At 38.8% G+C, this 16,587-nt stretch overlaps 1 protein-coding gene across 5 annotated transcripts in view; it reads left to right on the forward strand.

Annotated features, from left to right (window-relative positions):
- Nucleotides 1-16,587, forward strand: part of UBE3D (ubiquitin protein ligase E3D) — an 88,886-nt gene that overhangs the window by 61,225 nt on the left and 11,074 nt on the right. For 3 of the 5 annotated variants that reach the window (XM_042803655.1, XM_042803660.1, XM_042803661.1), the window contains one exon: nt 1,010-1,119. The exons of the other annotated variants lie outside the window; for them this stretch is intronic. In XM_042803655.1, the coding sequence (XP_042659589.1) occupies nt 1,010-1,102 (93 nt within the window). In that variant the 3' untranslated portion in view covers nt 1,103-1,119. Of the gene's footprint in view, nt 1-1,009; nt 1,120-16,587 lie in introns of those variants that run through there. 5 annotated transcript variants of the gene reach the window in all.

Below are 16,587 nucleotides of genomic sequence, written 5' to 3' on the forward strand. Positions count from 1 at the left end.
AACAAGTACTTTATTGACTTTAAAATAAAAGAAGTTATAACATGTATATTTGGGGGGTTTGTTTGTGTTTGTCTTTATTTATTAAAAGCCATGATAAATATGGTGAAACATTGCAGAATAATTCGGAAAAAAATTATAAAATTACATTGAACAAAGGCTGACAAGAGCAAGTGATATTAAGAGAGTGTTTCAAAGAGAAATCTAAATACTTCTTTGCAGAATGATAGAGATTTCTAGGTTCAATTAAGAGATTATTCTCTTGATTTTCTTGTCTGCTACTTAATTGTCCTATATTAAGTTGATTTTTATTATGCCACACAGGTTATCTTACTTGGTGTTCACTGTAAACTATCTTTTAAAAGTATCTCTAGAGTGTTCATTTGTATTTCTTGAACACTGGGACTATCCATTTCTTTTAACATTGGCTTTTGGGGCCTCAAGCTGAAACGGAACAATTTTTTTATTGAACTATAATTAGTATTTTTAAGTCTTTGTTGAACCTGTACCAAAAATGTTTCATACTGCTGATTCTGCATTTAACTTCATTAAAACGTTATGTCTCCTATCTGGGAACTGTTTGGCTCTGCATATGCAGGAGCATATTGAGCAATGTCCTGCACCTTCTTATGTGTCCCAAATGTGATTCACCTGTATCTGCACCACAGGCTCTCATTTCTAGTCTGTGGTTTTGTGATACCTGGTGCTGCTTTGGAGATACTGATGGGAAGGGATTATCTCACTTATCTAATATGTGGCATGGCTACATTTCTTCTAATGGAAAGGAGCTATCCATTTATATTGGCCTGAAACAGAACAAAGTCAATCACATTTAAACCTAAACTGAATCCATGAACAGGAGAAATGCAGGTGAGCTTACTTGTGGAAGCACAAAATTTTATGACTACTTCAGTGCTCAGTGATGGAGAGTCAGGACCTTGACCTAAACTAAGATTAAAAATTTGCCATCTGTTTCACAGAAGAGCTAAATGCTTCTTTTCTTCCAAGACAGTTCTGCAATAGAGAAGAAATGGGAGAGAGTGAACCTGAGCATATTCTAAACAGAAGTAGATTTAATTGCAAAAACCCCACAAGCTTCCAGTGAGAAGCAGCATACATGCAGCACACAGGCAAGTGCCTCCTTTGGAAATACATTCCCCTGCTGCTTGAGAGGGAAAATCTGCCAGAGAAACCAACTCCTTTGTGTGCAATTCCTTCTGCCTAGAATCCGGCAACAGCCACCTGGTAATACAGCATCAGCATCTGGTAATACATTTCAAAGCAGTTTTCATAGAAAACATGCTCAAATATGCCATTGTGGTGGGTTAACCCTGGCTGGACCTCAGATGCCCACCAAAGCTGCTCCATCGCTCCCCTCCTCAGCTGGACCCGGGAGAGAAGATAGAATGAAAGGCTCGTCAGTCGAGATAAGGACAGGGACATCACTCAGCAGTTACCATCATGAACAAACCAGACTCGACTTGGGGAAATTAGTTTAATTTATTATCAATCAAATCAGAGTAGGATAATGAGAAATAAAATCTAAATCTTAAAACACCTTCCCCCCCACCCCTCGCTTCTTCCTGGGCTCAGCTTTGCTCCTGATTTCTCTACCTCCTCCCTGCCAGCGGTGCAAGCGGACAAGGAATGGGGGTTGCAGTCAGTTCATCACACGTTTATGCTGCTCCTTTCTGCTCAGGAGGAGGAGGACTCCTCACACTCTTCACCTACACCAGTGTGGGGTCCCTCCATGAATTTCTCCAACATCAGACCTTCCCACGGGGGCTGCATTTCACACACTGCTCCAGCATGGGTCTCTTCCACGGGGTGCAGTCCCTCAGGAACAGACTGCTCCAGCGTGGGGTCCCCACGGCATCACAGCTCCTGCCAGCAAACCTGCTCCAGCGTGGGCTCCTCTCTCCATGGGGCCACAGGTCCTGCCAGGAGCCTGCTCCAGTGTGGAATAGCCACGGGATCACAGTCTTGTTTGGGCATCCACCTGCTCTGGTGTGGGGTCCTCCACAGGCTGCTCTGGCACCTGGAGCACCTCGTCTTCCTCCTTCTTCACTGACCTTGGTGTCTGCTCTCTCATGTATTCTCACCCCTCTCTCTGGCTGCAGTTGCTTTCCCACAGCTTCTTTCTCCTTTTCTTAAGGGATGCTACTGCTGTTGCTGATGGTCTTGGCCTTGGCCAGCGGTGGGTCCATCTTGGCCACCTGGCACTGGCTCTGTCAGACACAGGGGAAGCTTCTGGCAGCTTCTGACAGAAGCCACATCTGTAGCCCCTCCTCCCACACTATCAAAATCTGGCCATTCAAACCCAATACAGTCATTTACTGTTTAGACATGAATGTACAACTTACTGCAAAAATCCAGTTTAGATAGTCTGGTCCATGTTATCAACCTCTTGAAAGGGGTGAAGACAGAACTAGTTAAGAATGAAGACACCTGATTGATACCACTCATTTAATTTCCTGTTTGCTTCTATTGTGAATTTTCTGCTTTTCCCAAGTGATTTTGAAATCTAGAAGTGTAGCTCTTACATCCTAATTATGCAGTACTTGTGTCCGTAATGTGCTATTAAACACAAGCTGAGAGTTTGTGTTCTTTGTCAACAGGCACCAAACTCCTGTTCTTTATTAACAGGCACCACACTGAGTGCATTATGGAAAGAGACCAGACAAATACCCATGTTTTATGAATTTATACATAAAGAAATGTCTTATAGGAGGTCTGATACACTTTTAGAACATCCATTTCTGTTTATTAACTGAGGCTTGCCTTTGTGACAGAGAAGTAGGCTCTGCTCAAAAGAAATATTTAGCCCTACGTACAACCAAATATCACTGCACATGTCCAACATGGTTTGTAGTTAATTTATCTCATTAGAGCTGCTTCCCTCCAAAACCTTGGTTTCTCTAAGTTAATCTTAGCTCTATCCAGGTCATAACTAATAGGTTGACCTATGTGTGGGGTAAGTTTCAAGATCCTAGCCAACAAGGTACAGAAATCTGGTTTTCAGCTGCATAAAGCTAGATAGCCAGCTATTGCTTTGAAAATAATACTGAGTCACTGGATTGCAATGTTTCTATAATGGAAATTTTTCTTTAATGTTTCATGTTTGCTTTGTGAATGGGTGTTGTTACAGAAAGCTACAATGCTGTTCATTGCCGTTAAGAGTCTGGATGGAAGCTTTGAAGCTACTTGGGAATTCCAGAAAGCTCTACAGAAAAAAAAGATGTATTTATAAGGGTGCTTCTTAGTAGGTTTACAGGTGCTTTAAAAATAGGTGGATTCAACCCTATTCGATTTCAGCTGTAGGCTAGAATAGTTGTGATGTTATCACAGACTACAAAATTTTGAGGGATCCTGGAGGAGGATGTCACTGAATTCTAGCACTGTATTGGCAGACGAGGCAGCATGCCAAGGCACTCAGAGCAGCTCAGGGGTGTTATGTGTTAAATAGTTGGAAACGGTAATGATGTCTTCAAGGAGACAAATGGACAAATACACAGAAGTCTGCAAAGCCAGAGCATAATAATTGAATCGATGCCTTGACTATGATAAAGTGCATGGTGGACGAAAAGGAAGAGGGTTATTATGTTTTCGCTTTTTTTTTGTCAGCTGAAAATTAGTCTGGAACGGATCTTTTGGTGAAGAAGTCAGTAATGCCTCCAGTGAGAAACATACAGTTTGCCTTCCCTCAGAAGTAGAAGTCCATCATTCTGTTGTGATGTCAGTGAAGAGAGCAGTGTGCTCTGAATTGTCCTTAAATCACAGGTCTTTGATTTGGGGGTAGTGGCTGATGACAAATGGTATTGCTTGAAAGCTCTTTCTTAATAAGAAAGAAAATTTAGGATTGGGTTTTAGGAAAGCTAGAATGGGGAGAAACATGACGTGGGGAAGCAGGCCAGATCACTGTCTGTCCAGAGGCTGGGAAAGACCTGAAGAGAGGTCTATGAGATGAGAAGGATCAGCTACTCCTTCAGTAGGCTGGTGGTGTTCCCACTGACATACACCAGCACAGTTCTGACTGGCCATAAGGAGGGCAGGATTATTTCCATTGTCTCCAAGTTGCTTGCTGCTTTGACCAGTGAAAAAAATCATCTGTGCAAATATTCATTTGTACTATAGCTCTACTACTTTTGAATTAAGGGAAGCTGTTCTACACATGAGTGTGTGAGGACGTATCTCAGTGTATGCAGTTTATAGTGCTCCTAAAATAAGATTTGGAATACTCCTACAGGAAGAAGAAAGAGAAGGGCAAAACGGTGTGTAAGCATTAGCACAGCCTACTGAAATAAGGAGACCATTTAGTCTTCAACAAAAAGCTGTTATGCCTTAAGGTGAAACCTGGCAACCATTTAACACTATGTAGAAAAACATGCAGAAATCTGAAGATGCCATAGCCGAGTAAGATCACAGGGTGTTGGGTAGGCAGAGTGTGATTGCTGTTTGGACTTGCGCCAGGCATTCTGGTTAATGTTTCTTTATCTGTCTCCTGGCAGCTTGACAAGTAAAATAGGAAGTGATTCTGCCTTATGGAAAAAAAATATAAAATTATTATTCCCATATCACTACCGTAAGCTATAAAAGCATAGTCAATAGAGAAAAAGACTATTTTAAAATGCCATTTCCCAGTCTTCATTATTTTTGTGAACTGTGGTGTTATGAATTGATGAAACAGATCGGGGAGCTATATTCCTTCTGTTGCTTTTAGTGAGCTTGAATTTTATAGGGAAAATAGAAGAAAAAAATAGTATTAAGCACCTTGGCTACATGAAAAAGGATCTTGCCTGCAAACTTGTACAAGTGAAGATGTTATTTTAATCTTTTTTTTGTCTGCCCAGTACACTTCCAAGTTCTTCCAGAATGCCTGGCATTCCTAAATAGGATCCTGAAAATGACTGAACACTGTACTGTTCAGATGTTCTCCCTTTCTGTGACTTGTGTCACTGACCGTACTTCTAGTTCTTCTCAATAACTATTTGCCTGCATAATTCAGTTTCAGATAGAAGTTTTTCTTGTTGTTGATGCTCCAGTCTTTGATACATTTTCTATTTTCATGTGTAGATGTCCCACCGAATCAAAAAAAGATGGCTATCATTGTGTAATGGGGGGTGACTAGCTAACACATTTCTTTTTTAACTCACCACAGAGCCTGTTGCTTACTCTTTATTTCATGTTTTCAACAAAGTCTGTTCTATTCATCTTCCAGCTTTTCAGAAATTAAATTCCAGGACTGCCTTGTTTTCCTCTTTGTTGACCACTTTGGGTTTTCTGCGCTGATGAGTTTCCATGTTACTTTCTCAAGTCTATTAGATACCAGTTTATTTTGTTTCCATACCATTTATGAGCAGACAGCCCTGTGATTCTCTTATACCTTTTCACTGATTAGAAACTAACTTTTAATACTTACAGTTATCTAAATTGTATTTGTTTCTTTTCAGATAAGGTGGATGAACTGAGGCTGGGAGGGGAACAACAGGGCTTTATATCCTTCTTTGTAACAAAGTAGACTCAACTTTACTTCTTATTTAAAAAAAAAAAAAAAGAACCTGCTGAACACACAGAAACCTTCGTGTTTCAGGTTGCATTCTCTGCTTCCACAGAAACAGAATGCATTTTCAGCTGTATTTTTATAGAGCAGTAGCTAGTGACTAGTTAAATTAATCAGAAGTGTCTATTCTGCATGATTATCCTGGGGATATATTCCATTAGGTGACTGCTTTTTCTATTTAAAGGTGATTTTAAAAATGTGACTAAATAAAATAAGTAAAACTTACTGCATTCTGTTCTGTAAGCTTGTATGTGCCTCTTCTCCTCTTTATTTCCTACCCATTTTTTCCCCCTCATGTAGTGTTCTTTCTAAAATCTGGACTTAATCCTGATACCAGTAAACAAGGTTAAGAATTTTTTCAGTTAGAAATGTTCAACCTAGAATTCCTTGAGAAGAAATTCAACAGCAAATAAAATTAAATCCATGCAACATCCCATGTAGCTAATAAATCCTCGGGGATTGAAATTCAACTGTATAAGTAAATACAAATTTCAGATAAGGTTGTCTCTGCTCAAGCGCTGATGCTATTGGATAACTGGAATTTGAGAAGTACTCCACTGCTCCAGCAGTGTGCCGCTGCTCTGAACTCTCCTAGGAGGAGCCAGGATACTGCTGAGACCAAAATTTGACAAGATTATAAATGAAATGGGATTTTGATATATGCAAATAAGAAGTGGTGAGCTATATGTCTTAATGCTAACATTGATTTTGAAAGAGCTACTGAATCTTGTTCCATGTTATTTAAGCCACTCCTGTGTGAGGAGTTGGGAAGGAGACCATTCCCTTATTTACCTGGTTTTTGGACCATCTTCTGAGGACTCTAGCATTCAACAAGTTTGCATCCACAACAGCAGATTTAGATGAAGCTGAGCTCCAATTCCACCTCAAAATGACTGTGCTACTGTGATTTAGTTATAATGAACTGTCAGAAGTGAGACGCTGTTTACATATTTTTAAGTGTAGCTCAGAAGCTGAAGAAAACCCTGGTGACACTTATTAGCTATTCATTTTATGTCAGCCTTTCCTGTCAAGGCAAAGCATTCATTCCTAATACAAAACAATGCAGAAGTCAAGTGTGGCTCTTTCACAACAGTACTGATACAGGTTAAAGTACTGATACTTACTAAAGTGCAAATGCTAACACCTGAAAATGTTGCTGTTGGATTATAGTCCTCTCCCAACCTACATTCAGATAATTTACAAAACAGATGAGTGCCTGATTAAATCTTCCAAAATAACTCTCAAAACAATCCATAATGTTTTTTTACAACAAGGTAATCATTCTGAAGAAGATGCAAGTCACAGGAAAAAGAATTTAATGTCAAGACATTGTCGTAGTCTCACACACCGCTCTGTTTATGCAAAAGTGACTTGCCAGACCACTTTTGGCCATTCCAATAAAAGTTGCTGGTAATTTGGATTACCTAGAGTTCTCATTCAAGTGAACAAATAGTGAGTGGTTCTGAAAGTCAGGCAATCTATTTAGGTGTCCACCTGAAGACTTAGAAGCCTGTTTGTCATCTTGTAAGCTTAAAGATGCTAGAGATGGTGCCTTAGTAGTTGCAGCTTTGCTTTAATTAGTTTGTGTTGGTTTATAGAAATGCACCTGAAGCGTTTGTGATAATAGCTCAACATTGTAGGCAAGGACCTGAACCTATTGAAGTTAATGTCAAAACTCTCTTTGGCTTCAGTGGTGCAGAACTGGACTGCAAATTAATAAACCAGCCAGCAGAATATATTGTAGAGAAATAATTATTGCAGACTCTCTGAAAGTTCCTCATTAACACTATTGCATGTGAACTTTGCAAGCAAATGCTTGGAGCTAGTTTCTGATAGCTATTCATTAGACAAGTGAATTAATAACTGTGGCTGCTGGTTCATGCAGAGGGTTTTCTGTTATTTTTTGTAATTTCTTTGAAGGCTTCTAACAGTATAAATGATTTAAAGGCTTCACTCCACTAGATGGAGAAAAAGATGCTTATAGTGTAGTACTTGCTTACACTCTGCAGTTTATTGATATGATGTAATATTTTTACGCCTGGGTAAGTATAGATTTTGAATAAAAGAATTTAATTAACACAGAATAAATGTTCCTCTTAAGGGGAAAAGTCTCTAGTTCTATTTCATTAATGCTTCATGCTTCTAGCAGGTAACTAATTTAATTTTGCTTCTAGTGTTCAAGGTCTGTGGGTTTTTTTCTTTCTGTCTTTCAGTCTGTCTGTCTTTTAAACAGGCTTTGTTTGTGTTTTATAGTTGGGAAGAGATCAGCCAGAGAAATAAAACAAAGTGAAAAGTGCAAAGCATTTTTTTTCTTTACTCACACTTTGTGTAAAACACAGTGGACATATATCTATGACTGTGCATAAAATGTATGTAATGTGAAAAATTAGATATTTGAAATGATGTCTGAGATTTAAACACCAGAACGTCTATTTTAAAAAGTCAGCTAAAGGAAAATGAATGATTTTAAATAATTAAAGGTAGGTAGGATCAGTCACATTATAAAAGTAATCCTTGCACATGCAAACAACCATGCTCATTTACTTTGTCTTTTTAAGGAATATAAGGGTCTTGAGGATCTAAATCCTATTTGGGATTAGTCTTTTTTGAGTCTATTTGCCTATGCAGTACAATAGGAATTTGTATAAAATGCTTAAATTCAGGGTACAAAATGAGTGAAATGTTCAAAGTGAATAAAAAATATCTGTTCCAATTGTCTGTCAAGCAATAAGGGTTTTAGTGTGAGAAGTCCAGGAAAATGATATTTTTTAGAAGACTGAAGCGAACATTTTTTCAGTTTTCTTCTTTTCACTAACTGAGTACCACTGAATTAAAGGTTTTCACACAGAAATGTTCAGTGTCTGGTTTCAGACTTTCCTAGTTCTTGATGTTTATCTTATAAAGATAATAAAATTTTGAGCCACTTCAGGTTATTTCAGACCTTAAGGTCATGGTATGATCCTCAACTTTGGATTTTGCACATTTCTAACTGTGTTCTTGATTATCAACTGTCTACATTTCCACTAACTTATGCTATTTTTTTCTTCAATGAATTTTGTGAAGTGCTAAATTTTTTTATAATGCAGGTAGTTAGGTTTTAACAGCATATTTTTTAGTGGCCTTGCTCTAAGGGAGGAGTTTTAAACAGTATTTTGGAAGTCTTAGAGCAGACGAATGCACTGTAATAATTATACTTCAGTAATCCAGAATGATACCTCAAGGGAGCTATGACTTCAGTGTATAATTTGTTCATATATACTTGTCCTTGACAGTGAAATTGGATTAAAAAAGTAAGAAAAAGAATAGAAAGAAGAAGCTGGAAAATTGATTCTCCTTGAAGGTCATTGATGTTTTCTAAAAAGAAGATAAAAGATGAACATAAAAATCTCATTGTTAAAGAAATAGTGCTAGCTTTGTTTTGCATAATAAGATTTTTATCAGTACAAGAAAAGGTCTCATAATAATAAAACCTAATTGTTATTTTCATCTGAAACTGGAAAGTATTCAATGGCTGAAAAACAGCCAAAGAAATAAGAGAGGTAAAAAAAGACGCTTGAAGAGAATAACATGGATTGCATGGAACTACGAGCTGAAGAACGGAGTCATACAATATTGTAATATAAAGAAAAGAGGGTGTGAAGGAGGTGAGGAAGAGAAGAGGAGGTGAGTCAGCCAATACTGCCAGATAATGTTTAATTCAGAAGTATTTTCTGTCCAGTATTTGACTAAAGTATCTTTCAAGTGAATGAAGGAAGCTGTTATATAAAAGGAAGCTTAGGGAGCAAACTGAAGAGGGAAAGTGAAATTTGCATGACATCTAAACACACCTCCACCCCCCCCCCAAAAAAAATGCAGAGCAGAAAAAGTCTGATTTGGAGGTTTTACAAAACACTGTAACAGTTTGTCTTGAAGGGTGCTTTAATAACCAGTCTTTGTAAATTAATTTGTTCACTTCAAAAATGTGTGCACCAGAAATATATTTACCGTCACAGAGATACCGAGGTTGAAAGTAACCTCGATGTCATCTAGTCCAACCCCCTGCTAGAGCACAGGCAGCTAGAGCAGATTGCCTGGGACCATGTCTAGTTGGGTTTTAAATATCTCTGAGGATGGAGACTCCACAACCTCCCTGGGCAACCTGTGCCAGTGTTCTACCGTCCTCACAGTAAAAAAGTATTTTATTGGGTTTGGAAGGAATTTCATGCTCTTTAATTTGTGCTCATTGCCTCTTGTCCTGTTAGTGGGCGCTACCACTATTAGTGGGAAGAATCTCATCCTCACTCCCTCCCATTAGGTATTTATACGCATTGATATGTTTCCCCTGGACCTTCTCTTCTCCAGGCTTAACAGTCCCAGCTCGTGGCCTCTCCTCATATGAAAGATGCTCTGGTCCCTTAGTCATCTTCGTGGCCCTTTGTTATCCCCTACCTTGTTTCATTAAGTCCGTATCTTTCATGTACTGGGGAGCCCAGACCTAGACCCAGCACTCCAGATGTGACCTTACCAGTGCTGAGCTGAGGTGAAGGATCACCTCCTTCAACTTGCTAGCAACACTTTTCCTGATGCAGATGTATGTGCACTTTAAGTGTTCCACGGTCCTCCTTCACCAAGAGTAAGTCTGCTAGATCCAGACCTGTGATTCCTGCAGGCTGGTCATACCAGTAAAGCCGGAGGCAAAGAGCGCATTGGGTACCTTGGCCTTTCCATGTCCTTTCTCAGCAGGGCTCCTGGTGGCATACAGGCTAATGCTGTGCTGTTTACTGCTCGTGTCTCATTGAGAATCTGTAAAGAACCACCTCCTGGCTCACTTGGTTCTCATCCTCTGCTAAAATAGTTTTCTGGTGATGGCTGTTGTTGCAGTTAACAATTTAATTAGTGTGAGTAGAGACCCAAAGAAGCCACCTTCAGTCCCCAATATAGGGTTGACTGTACCTGTTAGATGTTGCTCTAGATCTCCTCAGTGAGGGTTACGTTGGGAGTGCAAATATTTGTCATGAACACAGCAGGACTGTTTGCTGTTGTTGTAATATGGATGGTAACAAAATGCACGGATCCTGAGATACCTGTATTCTGAGGCAGTAGTCTCTAAATAATCTCATTATTCCAGCCCACTGAGACAAGCAGTCCCTAAATATCTCATACATATGTGCATATATGTATACTTGCAGTTAATGTCTTTCACTGGCATCGGTGTTTTAACAACTGTTTTATTTTGAAATGGGTATCATTTCAGCCAGTTAGCCAGAGTGCTGCCAAAGCCCACGTGTGAGCTGTGCTTTGCAATGATAAATGAGTACAACTTGTCTCAAAATCCATTTGTTTTTTTGCTTGGATCCCTTTTCAGAATATGATGGGTGGCCTACTTTTGTGGGGATGAAAAATTATTTTCCTGTTTCTGTATGACATTATGGGTCTTGTAAACTGTTGCACAGTCTTTTGGAGTAGGTGGCACTACTAGGATGGTTATTAATTATTCTCAGGCTGATGATACATCACCTCTGCATGATCTATATTTGTCTTGAATGTTCCTCATCTCTTGCTAATTATAGGTGGTCTTGAGGGAACTGGCTTCCTAAGTTAAATAGACTAGTGTAACACACAGAATGTTTTTGAAGTGTGTTCAAGTGAGAGTTGATTCACGTCACCTACTTGCATGTTCACAACCCCCAGACTTTTTACAGCTATGGGGTGGGCATATGCTAATGATGCTACCCACCCTCCCATTTGGGAGCAAGATTCCCAAATCCCCTTGCCCTCTAAGTCTGTAAGCTCCTTTCTCTTTTGTTTCCATTCTTGTTGAGCAAACTGATTATTTTGTTTCTGCTTTAAGAAATGTCACATGTTTGTGGGGGTTTTTTCTGCCCATTAATATTTTTCCTCTGTTCTATCCATTACATTTTCTTAAAACCAGATTTAAGTTCTTCAGTAGATTTTTCAATTACTGTTACATCAGTCATCTGAAACTGAGAAGAGAAAGAGCTTGTGCAGGTTTTTTTTCTGGTTGTCTATTTTGCTTACCCAAAAAGCCTCTTTCCATCTTCTTCTCCTTCCTTTTTCTTCTCTTCCCCCCACCTGCTGGCCCTCGAAAATTGGAAAAATGAGAGGCCTTGTCTGAGCATCGGATTAAGAGCCAAGAAATCCTGACTCTTTCCATGACTCATTGTGTGTGTCCTTGGGCAATCTGTTAACAAAAACTGTGCATAGCACTTGGCTGAAAAATAAAAGCATGGTGCATGATCCAAGGAGATTATTTTCAAATTCAAATCAAAGCGTGGCAAAAGTGGACAGGAAGGAGAGGCTGCAGAAGATGAATACTGGAGGAGCAGTTAGTTTATGAGCTGCATAAATTGTGAAGGGACATGGCTTTTGCTCACAGTAATTTCTTTCTTCTGAGACCTTTGGTTCCATCACACTGCAGGTGCATGCTGTGGTAGATGATGGACACACAGCCCCTGTTTCAGAGCTGTTATATTCTTATTTGAAATTAAGTAGATAAGTAAGAGTGGTAGAAGAAGAGAGAGTGAACTGTTGCATAGATGAACCTGCACTCAACTTCATAAATCCAACCCTCTGCGGGTTTTCTTGAGTGATAGGTTTGGTGCTTTGATTAAGTGTATGTAAATGCCTGAGATTTTTCTGTTTGTTTCCTTTTCTTTTTTTTTACATTTCATATCTCGAAGGATGTGAACTCTTCCTCACAGTTTAGAAGAAATAACAGAGATCTTTGGAGAGAGCAAAAGTCTAGAATTTCTAGGCAGTGTCACTTGGAGGTCAAGGAAGACAAATTGGATCATTTACCTATATTTTCCATGATAAATAAGATACGAAAATAACTTTCAAAAGTAACAGAACATGATATAATAGAGAAAACTGCCTTCTGTATTGCTTATGTGACTTCTTTGGATAAGGCTGAATGATATGAAAAGCTGTCTGCAGGACACACTGCTTTCAAAGTGTATTTCCACACATTTTAATACCATGTCTGTTCATTGTTCATTCACATGACATTGCCTATAGCTTTATTTTGACTGTTTTAGTGACATGTACATTAGCTCCCATTGCTGTAGTATTGAGGGTGGTAGTTTTATATTCATCAGCAACCTATTCGATCTGGTTTAAGGTAGACTTTCCATCTCCCCTGGCCTTTTGTTCATGTCACCTTGTCTCTTCCTTCTGCTCCTTCTGCAATATCCAGTGACTATGAAGCTGTGCCAGCACAGCAGGGGGGAAAGTTTGCAAGAGAATTTGCTTATTGCTTGAACTGCCACCAAAGAAATGTGTGCTTGTCTAGGGAAATACAATAGTGAAGGCTACTAGTGTCTTTGTATAATCTGTGACATTTCATTTGGCAAGAAAAAAAGGCTGTACTTGGGATGAGAGGTTTGGTTTTGAATTATTAAATGAGTATGGTTTTTTTTTCCTGTTTTTGATAGTGGTGCTTTATTGAGAGGAAGGACGTCAGGATTCTGTGACTCAGAATCTTCTAGTGATGCTAGGGCATGTAGAAGGTCATTGTCTCAAAAGGTCAGTCCTGCCCGGGCAGTGGAGGTTACTGTCCGGTGCCAGAGAGAGTGGAGTCCATCTGACCTCCTCTTGCATAGCGTTATCTTGCATTTACCACTGTTGCTTCTCTGTTGACAGGCTGGGATGGGAATCTGATGAAAAGACTCTTTCAGAAAGGGTTTAGCTCTGGGTTCTATGCTGTCAGATGTCTGTCTTGGCTTTTGTGATCAGTTTTTACCCCATAGACTTGAACTAATTGGTGTGGTTTGTAGCTAGGACCACATGGAACTCCTGTGTTTCATTAAATTTAGTCCTCTGCTATTGTAGATAATGTCACATATCACGAATTAGTCAAGCTCCATCTTAAAATCTCTTTGGTTCCTTGTACAAGCCTTCATTTTGGAAGGCAAATTAATTTTCTTCCAGTGGCTTCAGAAATGATCATTAACTAATACATGCATCAAAATTTTCCAATTATGTCCCAACAGAGAGTAAGTAGAGTTGTCTGATGCCTCTCAGGTGCAGGAATCCATAAGCCTTTTATGAATCTAGATTTGACTCCCATAAGCAATTCACCACATGAATAATTGCCTTCCTTGGACAATTGAGTTAAATCAAGCTGCTCAGAGCTGTTCAAATGTGTGTGCAGAATCAATGAGACAGGGCCAAGTTCAACTTCTGAATAACCATGTTCTTGTTGATGAAGTCATTAGAATGAAAAGGACGTGTGAATTTGTGTCAGGTCAAAATTGTTTCGTTCAGTATTGTTTTCAAAGAGATAATCATCTGTTGTCAGTCATTTTAAAACCTTTCTTACTGTCTTGCTAATTTAATAGACTAAGTCTCTAATGGGTGACTACTGAAAGTAAATACTTAGAAAGGATGCACCTTAAACGCACTGAAGTGAAAGATAATTGTATTAAACCTTCTTAAAATACAAAAATAATTTAATACCAGCAAAATAAACATCTAGCATGCAGAAATTACGTTACTACATTCTTCAGTCAGTTGTTCCACAGGCCACAGGAAAGCTTTTTCACAGTGAAAGACATAAGGGACTTCTATATAGTCTAGACAACTATTTTAGTTTCTTACAACATTCTCAGTCTAACTTTTGAATTTTGAGAGTCAACCGTGCTGGTGGTTCCCACAGCTGAGGACCCATGCTGCACACGGAGAGTCTTACCTGTATCTCTAGTTAAATTTTATTTATTTTGTACATTATGTCATGTTCTTATAAGAAACCATCATGGAATATGACAATAAACAGAGTAATAATAAATGCCATACATCTTGCAACAACTTCTGCCCTATAAAGCTTTGCTTTCAAAAATCATTGCTTTATTTCCTTCTACTATTGTATGAAATTAATAGTACATCTTGATGTGAACGGGTTTAATTTGCAGGATTGGGGCTTGAGCACAGTCTGCTTTCGAGAAAACTTTTATCTTCAATTATCTTATTGTTGAGAGAAAGATATTCTAAAAATGGTGAATATTGTATTTTCTTATGAAGCATCAAGGTCAGTGACTGTTCTTCTTACTAAGAAAACATCTGTTTTCGTGAGTTTGAGCCTTGAAACAGATGATTTCAGCTTTTCTTCTGCCTGCAGCTGGCAAAAGAATGGCTCAATCCCTAGAAATAAAAATTAGTTTGACCTAGTAATGGCTGTAGGGATCTTAGAAACTAGAAATCTACACTGTAAAAATACTTGATATAATTTAGGAGCTCAAATCTCAGAGATAGCGGCCTTAAACTCCCACATCCTTTTGAGGCTTTGCAAATGCTTTATTACTTAACCAGCATTAATCAGTGAGACTGGTTTTTATTGAATGCCTGACTTTTTAACAGGCATCATGAGATTGTATGAGAATAGGATGATGTGAGACCAGAGGACAGCCCTGCTCAGACTGTGTCCCCCTGGGAATGAATTACAGTAGTCAAAGACATTTTCCTAAATATCCCTTAGTTGTTATGATTTTGTATTTTCTTTTGGGTGTCTCTCTGTTTCACAGGATACAAATGAATGCCATATTTAAATTATTTTTCCCTTCATCTTCTTGGTTAGCACTTTTATTACAGCCATATCATCTTCCGAACACCTGTTCCCATTTTGACTCAATCCTAATCTCTTGCCAAAAAATGAACTTGGGTAGCAATGCAGTAGTCCCAATAAGGTGTTAAAAATAAAATAGTAGTTGATACTTAAATACTCATTTATATACACAAACAAATTAATCCTCATACCTCATGCAGGGAGGTATTTATTCTCATTCCAGTTTTAACTGCCAGGAAGCAGAGAGAGAATTTAAGCAGCTAATTTTGCAAACTTGCTTTTTTTCCATAAAGTTTTCAAAAGATAACCCAGTGAAGACACCTGTTCTAACTATCTAGTTTCAAGGTGTTACTTAACAGTGCCACGTTGTCCTATAATCTTTTCTACCTCATTCTTTTGAGTTATGGTAAATTGACTGTTTGGACCATACTAATTGCATGTAAATGTGAGAATATAATCAAATATCTCTCATTAAAAGATATCATTTATTTATGTTGTTCTGTTTCTGTTGTTCCCTAATGCATCCATTCTGTGTCATGCTCCCTCCACCCACGCTCCACATCTTCGTGTATTTCAAATGGTACCTCCAGTGGCGTTTGAGTTTGGTGTATTCAGAAGTGGATGTGCACACAGGACATGGCCATGTCTCACGCTGTGGCAGCACTGCGTATGGGACAAGATATCCCAGAAGTTTCAACATGACATCACAGTGTGCTCTGCAGATTTTACCTGCTGCTGCAGTGGGGAAACAAATAATTGTTTTTGTGGTAATCTTGCTTTCCTTATGGAAACAGTGTGAGCAAGACTGCTGGGGACTTTGTCTCCTGCTGTAGTATATGAACCATAACACAAGCTGGAAGTAAATCTGACTGAAGGTGTATTGTGTGGGTTTAGGGGAGAATGATTGGTGTGAGGAAAAAAATGTTAGGGATAGTGATTAAAAACAGGAGAAAGAAGATTTGAGTTAATGTGGTGAATGGTTCAATATTAGGGAATAATAGAAAAAAATGTTAGTTTTTGGTGAAGAACTCATTTGAGCTGGAAAAAAAAAGGCTGGTAGACTATGTTATTAGCTTTTCTGGTTTGGATGATGCCGCACTTGAAAGTCACCTTCCTGTTTTAGAGTTTGCTACAATACTTCAGGACTAAAGGAACAGGAGAAGGAGAGAAAGGAAGGAGACATTTGTCAGCTTAGAACCCAGCTAAATATGTTATTGTGTAGTAAACACCTAAAACCAGTGTTTCTCTTTCACATTTGTTAGCGCTTCCGTCTCTTTAAGTCGTAATAGGATTGGAATACAGTCACAGGGTATTTTGCTGAGATAGGCAGCTTCATAATTTATGTTGCAGAGAATACCACCAAAGAGCATTTGATTGAGGGCAGCAGCCATGCAAATGACCAGAACATTGCACATCCGGGCAAGCTAGCATCTTGTCAAAGAAATAAATACATAGTGTTCTGACTGATCTC

Source organism: Tyto alba, unplaced genomic scaffold (genome assembly GCF_018691265.1).
Source record: "Tyto alba isolate M040663 unplaced genomic scaffold, T.alba_DEE_v4.0 Super-Scaffold_40, whole genome shotgun sequence".
Lineage (NCBI taxonomy): Eukaryota > Metazoa > Chordata > Aves > Strigiformes > Tytonidae > Tyto > Tyto alba.